Source organism: Emys orbicularis, chromosome 4 (assembly GCF_028017835.1).
Source record: "Emys orbicularis isolate rEmyOrb1 chromosome 4, rEmyOrb1.hap1, whole genome shotgun sequence".
In the NCBI taxonomy this organism is placed as follows: Eukaryota; Metazoa; Chordata; order Testudines; family Emydidae; genus Emys; species Emys orbicularis.
The window spans coordinates 78,312,791-78,325,715 of record NC_088686.1 but is presented as its reverse complement, the minus strand read 5'-3'; the positions used below and the strand labels follow the sequence as shown (position 1 = coordinate 78,325,715).

The 12,925-nt window shown below is 49.2% G+C and overlaps 1 protein-coding gene across 1 annotated transcript in view; it reads right to left on the bottom strand.

Moving 5' to 3' along the window:
* Positions 1-1,629: 1,629 nt before the first annotated feature.
* The window catches only part of ALX4 (ALX homeobox 4), a 61,805-nt gene continuing 50,509 nt past the window's right edge, over positions 1,630-12,925 (bottom strand). The window contains exons 3-4 of the mRNA XM_065404093.1: positions 9,950-10,078; positions 1,630-1,953 (exon numbers count right to left, since the gene is read on the bottom strand). Of these exons, the coding sequence (XP_065260165.1) occupies positions 1,630-1,953; positions 9,950-10,078 (453 nt within the window). The remainder of the gene's footprint in view (positions 1,954-9,949; positions 10,079-12,925) is intronic.

Below are 12,925 nucleotides of genomic sequence, written 5' to 3'. Positions count from 1 at the left end.
ATGTGCATGTGTTACATACGCTGTCAGAATTACCCCGTGCTGTTTCCAGTGCTGCTTTAAGCCATGGTGCAATGGGAGCTTCTGAGACTATCCCTGGCACCGCAGACTCAATGGAAAGGTTGGGAAGAACTTGGCCTCGCAGGGGAAAACTCACCCAAAGGTTTACAGTTTAACTTTGAATAGTTAATGCAGCCCTGGGTAACAGGAAACAAATAGGAACTACAGAGAGAAATCAAGAGGTACCATTGACTCAAAGGACACAGAGAGCCCAGGGAGGTTCTGCCTGTGTGCACCCTGCTGACCAGCATTTCAGAGGATGCAGACTGGAGGCCACTGCCCCCTACTACATGCTGTTCAGTAGGAGGATGGTGGTGAAATGACAAGGGATCATTCCGTACATACTGACCCAGGACAGCGGCTGCGTGTGCGTGGAGGATTCCACAACACATGAAAGCCAGCAAGCAGGGGGCACATGCTAGCGCTTGAGCTGTGATTCAAGGGAACCTCACTTCTGCTATGGAGACACAGCCCCATGCTGGGCAGGGCCCACATAGCAGCTGCACTTATACAGTTGCTAGCTGTAGGTAGAGGCCAGTAACTGCTGACCCGATAAACACCTCTTTAAAAAGATGGAAGATTAAAGGCCTGCCATGCCCTCCCTGCTGTGGACCTGTGCTTACAAACCAACTAACACCAGCTTTTTCCTAGAAGGGGCGAAGGAACCTTAGCTTACTGGGTGCTAATCCCCTCTGAGCACCTAAGAGGCAGGGAAGGGGCACTGGGAAGCTGCTATCTCCCTTAATGAGCCTGAATAGAGGTGAGTGAAGTAGGGTGCAGCTGATAGGCTTAGCCTGTAACTTCAAGCTTTTCCAGCAATGGTGGTACTTAGCTCTAGCCTTGAGGTGTGCTGTAGGAAAAGACAGACCATCCCTTTCCCCATCCTCCCTTGGCGTCTCTGCAAGTCCTTGCTTCAGCTAAGCTTGTGCAACACCGAGAGGAACCGGGGCAGGAGTCAATGGGGGTAATTTCTCTTTCTTTTGGGCCAAGATTCTATTGCAAACTCAACTCGCTAGTTGTGACTCCTGCTAAGAGGCCAAGAGTGATGGCCCTGCGCCCACCCCAGGAGGTGCCTCCTTGCTGGTGCCAGGCATCACCCCCGCACCTGTTGCCTATATGGGACAGAATAAAATGGATTAGAAATGACACTTCAATACATGGGTGGAGGGAGGGGGAAATCAACTGAAAATGACGGGTGGCTGATTGGAAAGTCCGATCTGGTGTTAGAAAAGGCACGGGGAGAAAAATGCCCTGGTTATTGGAAAACACAAGCATGACAGTGAAAGGGAAACGCCACCTGTTATAAGAAAACCCAAGTCTAGCTGGGATAGGAGCGACTCCGCCACTTCCTCTTATCCTGCTTGAGCACAGGAAGCTGGGAGCTCCCTGTGTGTACGTTTGAAACACTCCACTTACGGTAAGATACGTGTTCGCTGTACCTAGGATAGCTAAAAGTGCTGCGTTCGGCTCCCCAAGGAGGCAATGGCTGTCTTGAGTCCAAGCGGATGGTGGGTTTTTTTGGTTGTCCCTGTTTGCTCTGTCAGTGTCTTGAGGGCGTTGGCTGCAGCCCTGTCATGTCGCCCAGGAGATGGCAGCACTGTGCTCCTTTGCCTTCATCCTCAGGGCCGCGATGCTGGAGGTTTTGCGGTCAGGCTCGCCGCTCAGCTCGTAGCCGTTGATGCCCGGGCTGATCCCAGCGGTGCCGAAGAGGCTGCCCATGTGAGTCTGTCCCACGTGGCTGCCAGGGCCGGAGACACTCAGGAACTCGGAGACGCCGCCAGCTGTATGGGGGTGAGCGTGGGGGGACATGCAGGAGGGCACCGTGTCACAGGGGACCACGCAGGCAGGGACCGGGGAAGCGGCGCCATTGTTGCCAATCCAGGATGGGTTCTGGATCTGGGGGAGGAAAAGAAAGCTCAGTGTTAGCTCTAGGGCAGCCCTGGAGATGGAAGAACTGGAACAGCACAGGGAGGAACAGTCCTGGCTTCTGTCACCCCATGCCCTGACTGCCCATGGGCCTCAACCCTGACCCACAGGGGCCCCTTGTAGAGAGGAGAGGGACAGTCAGGGTCTGTAGCCCAGTCAATCCTCAATCTCCCAGCTGAGACCATTAGCAAGGGGGCCAGCTAATGCGAGCTGTGCTGTGGACACCTGGCCACCAGAAACTGGCCTGAAAACCATCAGCCCATTTCACAAGGGCCCCAAACAGCCACTGCATGAGAACAACATGCAACCTGTGCCAACCTAGCCTAGATTCAAATAAAGATCTAGAGGGAAAATGCTCCATGTCTATTTCCAGTCCCCACAGCCCTTCATTTTAAACTCCACTTAATGCAGCTTGACATAATATACTGGGTACAGCCAGAAAATTGCTCCCATGAGCCCCTTATACACTGAGCACCTGCTGAGCATTGGAATGGTTAGCTTGAAAGAACACGTGAGCTACAGGAATAAAAGGGCTAAGAGCACAAGCAACATCGGCAGCTCTCTGGGGTCTGGCAGCTGCTGTTCCTGGGTTGGTTATGAGTACTTGGGACTGTTAATCCTGCTGGCCAGGTAATAGGGTTGAAAGAAGGCCCGTTAGCCACAAACTCGGTGTAGGTAACCACTGAGCAAGGGAAAGGTGTAAAAGCAGAGGGGGAGAATTCTTAAATGTGTGTGGGGAGTAAATCCAGTTCTATGTCAAGGAAAGTTTTCCAGAGAGCTTGGGTGTGTGTGTCTGGAGTCATACAAAGCATCCTCCAGCCAGGAGACTCATGAGTGAGTGCCATATTAGCCCCAAAACCACCTGAGATGAAGTTGGGCCATGCTGTTTTGCTCAGTGAATAGGGAATGAAAATGTGTTCAACCCTTTGGATACCAGCTAATCCCAAAATGCTTTACACCATGGGGATGGGTTCCTGGGTTTTGGGAGAGGCTGCTGAAGAGGAGGGGACAGGAAGCACTGAGTGATCATCCTGAAGCACCCAGCCTGCTTCTGGGATAGTTCCCTCCTGACCTCGCCTGTGGGAAAGGCTTGCCCCAGATTCCACAGTTGCTGGGTCTGCCCTACCCAGGAAAGCAGCAGAGCCCAAGAAGTTAAGCCAGGTACTTCCTGCCGTGGAAGCCAGAAGCAGTCCTGTGCTGAAGGTGTGGCTGGTGAGGGAGCAGAGGCAGCTGGGGAGAAGGTGCTAGGGAGCAACGTTTCTCAGCTGTCTAAAGTGCAGGCTAAGGAGATGAGAGGTGATCATGTTGTGGAGCTAGGCAGGTGGTTTGCAGGGAGAGGTGGGAGATGGGATCTGAGTCAACTCTCTTTCCACCCTTCACCTGAGAAATTTGACGGACACGTCTTCAAGTTAAAATGGCAATGTGATGTAAGATCTCAGATCAGCAATGAAATGCAGAGGAATCTGCTCTATTGGCATCAAGTCCATTCCTAGCAGGCTGGTTCGTGTAAGTGCTCAGTCAAGTCATCCATGCACCCACCCAGTGTGCACATCACACCAGGCGTGGCACGTGGATGTGCTAATAATGCTAACTCAGTAGCTGTTCTCCTCTTTTATCACCACCTGGATCTTCCCTGGCCTCTTCCCTCTTCTGACTTCCACAGAAATTTCCTTATGAATTGACTAATTAACTTACCCTAGCTAGGGAGAGAAGCTTCCCTTTTTGTAACAGAGGCATGAAATGATCAAAATGGAAGGGGTAGAGGTTGTGTTCATATGTCCAGAGATTTTGTTCAAATTAAACAGGGGGGGTCAAATTAACCAATGAATTGGTTAAGTGGAAGGCTCTGTAGACTTCAGATTATATCTACATAAATCAGTAAGGCAAGTCATGGGAAAGAACAATGACATCCTGAGCATTTGTAAGCAGGCTCATAGTTTTCAGAGGATTTCCCCAGTGGAACTGACCCCAGTCTCAGAATTGGCTACTAGTAGGTGCTATGCACTAGGTTCATCAGAAAGCAGATCATTGTGCCTTTACTTATCTGCCAAGGCTTGAGTGTAGGGTATTTACCCTGTAACAAAGAACGACACCACAAATGCCTAAAGCAGCACAAGGAGGTCAGTTTCCTGACCCGCTTTAGATGTTAGCAAGGTCACTACTTGAGGCCAAGGAAAAGCAGAACCTAGAACGCTGGTTTATACAGGGAAAAATGTTTGAGGTCATTCTTATGTCCCAGCATATTGCGAGCACTCTAAAACAAATCACACAGCTTCCATGGGAAGGTACATGATGGTGAGCTGTTTGCACTGTCTGGGGATCAGAGCATCCAGTAGATCCCCAAAGTCCCTTCCCAATGTGCACTGGGCTCCAGCTGAAACCTGCAATGGGTTCTCTGAGATAGGCTTCTTTGGCTGTTCCAGTCCTGGGCAGGATACAGAAAGGCCATCACCAGGATATTACGTTCACCTTTAAATTAAGGCCTTTACGAGGTACATCGCTTCTGGGGGTATGACAGATTATGTTTAGCAATTGAGAAATCCAGCCCAGAAATTACTGCGCAAAGCCTGCAGGCCACATTTAGACCCAATGGAAAAGCGAGTGCAGCTCCACGCCGCGCTGCCCAGAGCGCCAGGACAGGCAGCCCTGCTGGAGCCGGGCCATGCCACCGCGCAGCACAGAGCACTGGGTAAGGCCGGGCTCTGCAGCTGCACTGCCCTGGGAGCTCGCAGCCCCACCGCCCAGACTGCGCCAGCAGCGGAGCAAGCTGAGGCTGTGGGGGAAGGGGGAACCTCGGGGGAGGGGCCAGGGGCTAGTCTCCCAGGGCAGGAGCTCAGGGGCCAGGCAGGAGGGTCCTGTGGGCCGGATGTGGCCCACGGGCAGTAGTTTGCCCACCTCTGATTTAGACTGTAAGTGCTTCAGGTCAGAGATTGTCTCTTGCTGTGTGTCTATTCAGTTTCTTGCAATGCTGTTGTAGCCGTATTAGACCCCGGATATTACAGAGATAAGGTGGGGGAGGTAATATCTTTTATTGGGCCCACTTCTGTTGGTGAAAGAGACAAACTTTTGAGCTATACCAAGCCCTTCTTCAGGTCTGGGAAAGGTACACAGAGTGTCACAGCTAAATACAAGGAGGGACAGATTGTTTAGCATTAGTAGTTAACCATATTCTAAGTCAAAGTGGCTCGTTAACACCCCTGTGGTCACTGGACAGATTGTTGTAATAAGCCATAAATTTATTAAGACCACGATTTTTAGTGTCTAGCAAAGTTATGAAAATGTAGGCTCCCAGGCTCGTCTTTTGAAGGTAATGTGCAAGTTTCCTTTGAGGACAACGGTTGAGAGGTCAGATATGGAGTGATCACTTTGTGACAAGTGTGCACCCGTAGGTGTTACGTTGTTTTCGTCCTTGATCATTTTTCTGTGTAAGTTCATTCGAGAGCATAGTGATTCTCTGATTTTGCCGATGTAGTTGTTATTGTGGCATTTAGTGCATTGGATGAGGTACACCACGTGTTATGATAGGAATAAGTAGGACTAATGAATCTTGATAGGTGTGTTGTGGGGGAGTGTTGATCATCATAGCAGTGGAGATATGTCTGCAAGTTTTGCATCTATTGTTATAGCAGGGTCTGGTGCCACTTTGAGTTGGTGGGTCCTGGGCTGTGGAGACCTTGCTTCTGATGATGAGTTTGGAGAAGCTGCGGGATTGTTTGAAGGCCAGAAGTGTGGGTTCAGGAAAGATTTCTTTCAGAATGTGGTTCCCATCAAGTATAGGTTGTAATTGTTTAATGATGCCCTGCAGGGGTTCCAGTGTGGGGTGATAGGTGACAATGAGGGGTGTGCAGTCAGAAGGGTTTTTTTTCTATATGGAAGCAGGTTCTCTTGGGGTATTTGGGTGGCCCATTCCATGATGCAATCTACTTCTCTGGTGGAGTGTCCTTATTTTAAGGTAGGTATCCTGGACTTTCTCCTTGAAGCATATTCTGTGGTATCTGAGGGCCTGTTTGTAGATAACAGATATCTTGGGGCCTTGGGGGTGGTTACTGGATCTGTGAAGGTAAGGATGGTGATCTGTGGGTTTCTTGTATATAGTTATCAGTAGGGTTCCATTGCTGAAGCTGATTGTGGTGTCCAGGAAGTTGATGCTGGTGCGGGAGTGTTCGAGAGAGAATTGAATAGATGGGTGGTTGTTGCTGAAGTTGTCGTGGAAATCTATGAGGGAGTTTAGGTCTGTCCAGAGGATGACAATATTATTGATGTATCTCAGATATATCATTGATTTCACAGTGCATTTGTCCAGAAATTCTTCCTCAAAGTGGGCCATGATGATGTTGGCATACTGCGGAGCCACCCTAGTACCCATGGCTGTTCCCATCATTTGGGAGTATACGGTTCCTGACTCAATTGGGCCCTGACCTTGGTTAGGGCCTCTAGGTGCTGCTGTAATACAAATAGGTAATAAAGTGTTTGCAACACTCCAGTATGCTTGTCGGAGAGACACTGGTGTGTTCTGTTTGCAGTCTCTGGGGCAGACCATTTGCTTGCTTAATTTTTGCTTAGCATATGCCGGTTGGTTAGAGAGAAAAAAGGAAACCCCTGCACGTGCCCCCCACTCCCCAGATAGCAAAGTCAGATTCAAGTGTCCGGCCATCTGGGATCCTGAATCTTAATAATAAAACAAAATGATACTGCAGAAGAAGAGCAGGGTTTGGCAGCGGGAGGCCCTTCCTTGGGGAATAGGTGTGTTGGGGAGGGAGGGATGAGATGAAAGAATGCAACAAGAGAAGATCCAGATGGAGTGAGAGTGTGAAGAGCCCAGCATTCCCCAGCCCGGCAGCACCACTGGCTTCTGTTCCACTACTGACCTTTTACCTCCTGCAAAGTACATTTTTTTAGGCTGGGAGAGGAGGTGGTGAGGAGTGAGGGAGGCGATGAAAGTACAAAGGCAGAAGAGAGAGTGTTACAAAGTGCAGTCTAGTGCGTCCTTTGCTTGAAAGATCCTTTGGTGTCTCTCAGCTGTTTAATAAGGGCCTCTTATTCCTTCCAATCCAAAGGGGAAGCCAACCAGGGGGAAAGGCCAAGCGCTCTTGGCCTTGCTGCAGGAAAGCCTGCATGCCGTGCTCTCCAGGAAGGCCAACCATGGGTTGGAGGGGAAATCCCAGCAGCTGAGGGGAGCAAAGCTCAGCTTTAAAACATCTGACCTGGCAAACCCCAGGATTTCTTGGCTCCTGCATGACAAAGCCTGGGTGGCTCAAGGGGACGGGCTGTGGCCACCGAACCCAACTACCACTGAGAGTTTGAGTCCTTCCCTTGGCAGCCTTCTGAGAACATGGGAGAGGAAGGCCACTGTTTAGTGTGTTGGCCTAGGCAGTGGCAGATGCAGGTTTGATTCTCTGCTCTGCCACAGGCTCCCAGTGTGACCTTGGGCATGTCACTCAGGGTGGGATCCAAAAGGGACTTAGCCGTTACAATGGTGAGAGTCATGGCAACTCGACAATCACAGGAACAACACTGTGATCCACAAAGCTGGATGTAAGTGCCTCAGCCCTCATACAATGAATGGGGAAAGATAGGTGCCTAAGAATGCAATCCACAAATATCAGCACTGAGGAGCTGTCTAAGCTAGCCAAGGGGAGATGCTAATTCTGCCTCCCCCTCCCATGGAAGGCAAACTGCAGGGAGACGCCTATCTCTGCTTGGAAATCTGCTGCCTGGAGTCAGGTGGCTTAGGCACCTAAGACATTTCTTGCGGGAACAAGTTAGGTGTGCTCCACACAAAATGGCTCACGGAGGGGCCCACCTTCAAGCCCAGTGGTTAGAGCACTCCCTGGGATGTGGGAGACCCAGGTTCAGTTCCTCCCTTGCAGGCAGAGGGGAGAAAGGATTTTAACAAGGGTCTCCCACCTCTCAGGAGCATGGTCTAATTACTGAGCTATGGGATAGTCTGATGTGGGGGCTCCCTCAATCCATTCTGGTGATAGATAATGAAAGAGTGGTTGGAGCAGGGGGACTGGAGCCTGGGTCTCCTCCCACCTCCCAGATGAGTGTCCCAACATTGGACTAGAGAGTTGTCTTTTCTCTCTCTGTCTGGCCCAATGACTATTTAAGTATTTATCCATAGTGGAACAGTCAGTGGGCCAGAGGGAGACAGAGTGTGAGAATAACTCTGGGCTTTGAATGGGACCCTCTGAGCACACCTACTGGATTGGGCCCGGCATGCGACCTAGGTGGCCAAACATCTGTTTTCCCCCAGTTCATGAGTTGCTCCACAGCTTAGCTGGGAGATAGGCATACGGGCACCTAGAGGCCAGCAGCAGTGCACATGCCTAGAGGCAGAAACACAAGCCCCAAGGGAATATTTACCCTGAAAACTTAGTCACTGAGTGAGTTTAGGCATCTACTGGGCTTGATGGGAATTTTGTGGACCACAGTGGAGCCAAAATGGGGACTTAAGTGACTAAAACAGGGGCTTAGGTGCCTATTGGGGTTTACTTTTGTGACTCCTACTCTTAGCCTCCTGGTGCCTTTGTTCCTTATCGGTAAAATGGGGGTAAAATGGGGGTAATAGCATTTTCCTATCTCACAGGGTGTTCCGAGGATAAATACATTACCAATTACGAGGTGGTCAGCTGTGCTGAAGGGGGACATACAAGTATCTAGCTAAATGGAGAACCCCTGAGCAGGGTGTCTGGTGTCTCCTCCTGCATGAATATATAAGAAGGCTATGTCTGGTGATATCACAGAGGGACAAGCTTGTCCTGGGAGATTTAAACAGATGAGAAGCCTGCGCCTAATGTCTCCTACTTGATTCAGGCAGGGACTAGTGTTAAAAGAGAAGGGACATCTGGGGAATTTGTTTAAGGGTGACTATAAAGGTCCTTTCCCACCTTTTCTAAACCAATTAAATGTTTTCAGGAGCTGAAATATCCAGGGATCAGAACAGAATATAATTTAAGAACTGAATAGAACAGAATTGGAATGAATGGAGTGTGGCCAATGAATCATTGTCCGTGCTGCTTGGTGTAGGGTTGGTCTTGGTGTCGACCCTAGAGGAGGCTGCAAAGGACAGCCCTATATTAGGGCATGGGAGATCCAGATCATCCTGCCCACTCTTAAGAGCTGGGGAGAGCTGCGTAATGATAATTATCATTTATGTATTGATTTGCATTACGGCAGCACTTTGGGGTAGAGTCCAGGCTCAGGAACTGACTGTGCTAGGTGTTGTACAAACACCAAGACAGTCCCTGCCCCAGAGAGCTTGCAATCTAGGTTTATGACAGGACGTGACAAGCCGACGGGAAAGACAAATAAAGGGGGGAGTGGGAAGAACAAGGTAACAGCAAGAGGAGCAGAATTAGCCCAATAGATAGTGGTTTCACTGCACCACTTGCATAGCAGTCATCAGCTGCCAGTGTTTTGTAGGCAGCACCGCAGAGGTAAGTCTGAAAGAGGATAGTGTATAGCTCCAGACTGTGCTACCCCAGACTGTGCCTGAGATGCTCACAGGTCAGTACAGTGTGTGTCTCGGCAGAAGGACCGACTTATTGTGGGAAGCACAAGGGACTATAAGTCAGTGTCGTGTCAGGCATCTGTTGCCCAGATACACCTCTACCCCGATATAACACGACCCGATATAACATGAATTCGGATATAACGTGGTAAAGCAGTGCTCCGGGGGGGGGGGGGGGGGGGGGCTGCGCACTCCGGTGGATCAAAGCAAGTTCAATATAACGCGGTTTCACCTATAACGCAGTAAGATTTTTTGGCTCCCAAGGACGGCGTTATATCGGGGTAGAGGTGTACTAGAAGTGACTCTGGTCTCGGCCCACCACCTCCCAGCTAGGCCAGCATTGCCCCAGTGCATCACAACCATGGCTAGCCTCAGGGTTTGGGAGGGAGCGACTGAAAGAGGCTGAACAGGGCAGTCGAGAGGCCGGAGTGGGGCAGGGCAGGGGACACTCACCTGTGCGTAGTTCTCTGCTCGGGTTAGGAGGGGCAGCTCATAGGCTGTTGAGAAGTGGGTGCGAACCTGCTGCATCTGACCAAACCGCTCTCGCTTCCTCCATTTTGCCCGTCGGTTCTGAAACCAAACCTGAGGGGACAAGCACAGATGGCAGAGATCAGAGAGGATGGGAGCATGGAGTGAGCTCAAAGTGCCTCCAGAGAGAGTGGAGGGTAGGAGCTCCCAGAACACCAACCTGGGGGAGACTTTTGCCAGATAACACCTCTTCTGCTGTACCCAGAGTGCTTTGCAATAGAAGTCCCAAACCTAACTGGGGCCAAGGGACAATTTTCGATTGTAGGCATCTTAACAAGTGCCCACATGCAGTTGCACAAAGGCCCAAATCCTCAAAGGTATTTAGGCTCCTAACTTCCATTGATTTCAATACAATGGAAGTGGGCCCCAAATCCCAATTCTAGCTATCTAGGCACCCACTTGAGCTCCCATATAAGGCAACTGGGCACCCCACTTACTGCTTGCCCTAGAATTCGGTGAATCAGAGTCTCTTGTTTATTTTTGGCTAGATGCAATTTCTTACCTGCTAAAGTAAAAAGGATGCTGTTGAGACGAATGTCCCTGCATCACTGATAAGTCCCCCCCCCCACCACCCGAGATTAGTCAACTGGAAAGAATTTAAAATCTGTTTTTTTTCTTTATACCAATAATCCTGTGTGTTTCTTTCAGTACTTTCATCAGCTCAGAGAAGGACACTAGCCCTGTCATTTTCACTTTCTGTTCAGTTTCATTCCAGGGGTCCCATGGCTGCTGATCCCACTTTCTGACACTCTGGGGAAATTGTAAATCCCCCAACAAATTGTTTTCACAAAAAATAGATGGAAACTTCCCTCTTCCTCTGAGGATCCCAGTCCTTGAGAACTGAGCTTCCTCCCAAGATGAAGGAAAGTGGGAAACACTTCCTAGTTCAAGAGGGAAGAGAATTGCCTCTGCATTTACAGAGCTGAGATCTGGGTTTTTCCATTGTTGGAACTTTCTGGTGCAAGGGATTCCTGTGGGAGCCGTAGAAACCCACTGGAAAAATTCCTTGAATGAAAGAAAAAGCATAGTTGTCTCATGTATCAACCTGGCATCATTTTTACAGTAGGGCAGAGAGATCCAATGGAAATGATGCTGACCCAGGAGTGAAGAAACTTGGATTCCAGTCCTAGCTCTGCTACTGACTCTGTGTGACCTTGGTCATGTCCTATCACCTCTCTATAAAGATGATAATCCTGACCCACCTCCCCTGTTTGCTGGGTGGATTCATTCCTATTAGATGAGAGGTGCTGTATAAAAGTACGTATGAGATCAACAGCCCTGGAGTCTCAATTCACAGAGGCCACTCATGGCAATCTGCCACCCTACGCAACACTTCAGGGTGCCCCGCCGCCATGCCAATCCAATTTGGCCCAGCTGCCCCCTCTGTCATGATGGAAGGGCAGCTGGACCAAATTTAAGGGAATGGTGTAGCAACCTGGTGTATGGGGGTCACAGTGCCACTCAGGTTTGACTCAGCTGCTCCTCCATCGGGGGGTGGCTGGGCCAAATCTGCCACCTTAGCAGCTTCCTTGTTTGCCTATAGCTAGTGCAGCCTCAGTCAATTCATGTACTTATCTACTGAGCAGGTAGCAGTAGTGCCAGCTTTTTCCTTACTGCACCCCACTGCCTGCCACACAAGACTCACTGCGCTGGGCAACCTCTAACAAGCCTCATTTGGGCCAATTGATGTTTTTGCCCATGGCCTCAGCCTAGCCCTAACCAAACCCTCCCTGATTTGGAGATCCTGGGAATGAACATGAACATTACTGGGCTGTGTCTGCTTCCCTATTCCTGCCCTGCTCGCTCCTTCAGCTGAGCTGAATTATCACCCTCTGATCAGCAACGTGGATCAAATGAAGATCTTCAATAAATAGACTATATGTTGGTGCCAAGTTCAGAGCATAGATCTGGGACCCAGGAGATCTTAATCCTGGCTCTGACAATGGGTAACTCTAGGGTCTTGGGTAACTCACTAATCTCTCTTAGTTTTCTCATTTGTAAAACAACACTTCCTTTCTAAGCTCCATGAAATGTAGTGGGCACTTGCTTCATGCTTAAAAGTGCTAAGTTATTATTATTATCACACATCCCTTATTTTACAGCTGTTTATCTATGGAGGTTTAATAAGTACTTAGCTGAAATTTAGTTGTTTGGGTCTTGTCTAGGCAGTGGAAAGTCTCAGACCCCGATTCTGTTCTGACTTTTGCTGACTGCACATCAATGTAACTGCACTGACTTCATAGATCCCAAGGCCAGAAGGGACCATTTTGATCATCTGCTCTGACCTCCTGTATGACAGAGGCCATTGAACTTCCCCACAATAATTCCTAGAGTAGAGATTTTAGAAAAACAGTCACTCTTGATATACAAATTGTCAGTGACGGAGAATCCAACACAACCCTTGATAAATTGTTCCAATGGCTCATTACTCTCACTGTTAAAAATTTAAAAATTAACGCCTTATATCCAGTCTGAATTTGTCTAGCTTTAACTTCCAGTCATTGGATCATGTTACACCTTTCTCTGCTTGATTGAAGATTGAACAGCCGATATCAAATATTTGTTCCCCATATAGATATGTGATCATGTCACCCCTTAACCCTCTCTTTGTAAAGCAAAATAGGTTGAGTTCCTTGAGTCTATCAGCATTAGGCAGGTTTTCTAATCCCTTAATCATTCTCATGGCTCTCCTCTGAACCCTCTCCAATATATCAATATTCTTCTTGAATTGTGGACACCAAAACGGAACACAGTATTCCAGCAGTGGTCACACAGGTAAAATAACCTCTCTACTCCTATTTGAGATTCCTCTGTTTATGCAGCCAAAGATTGCATTAACCCATTTGGCCACAGCGTTGCACTGGGAGCTCACGTTCAGCTGATTATCCACCACAACTTCAA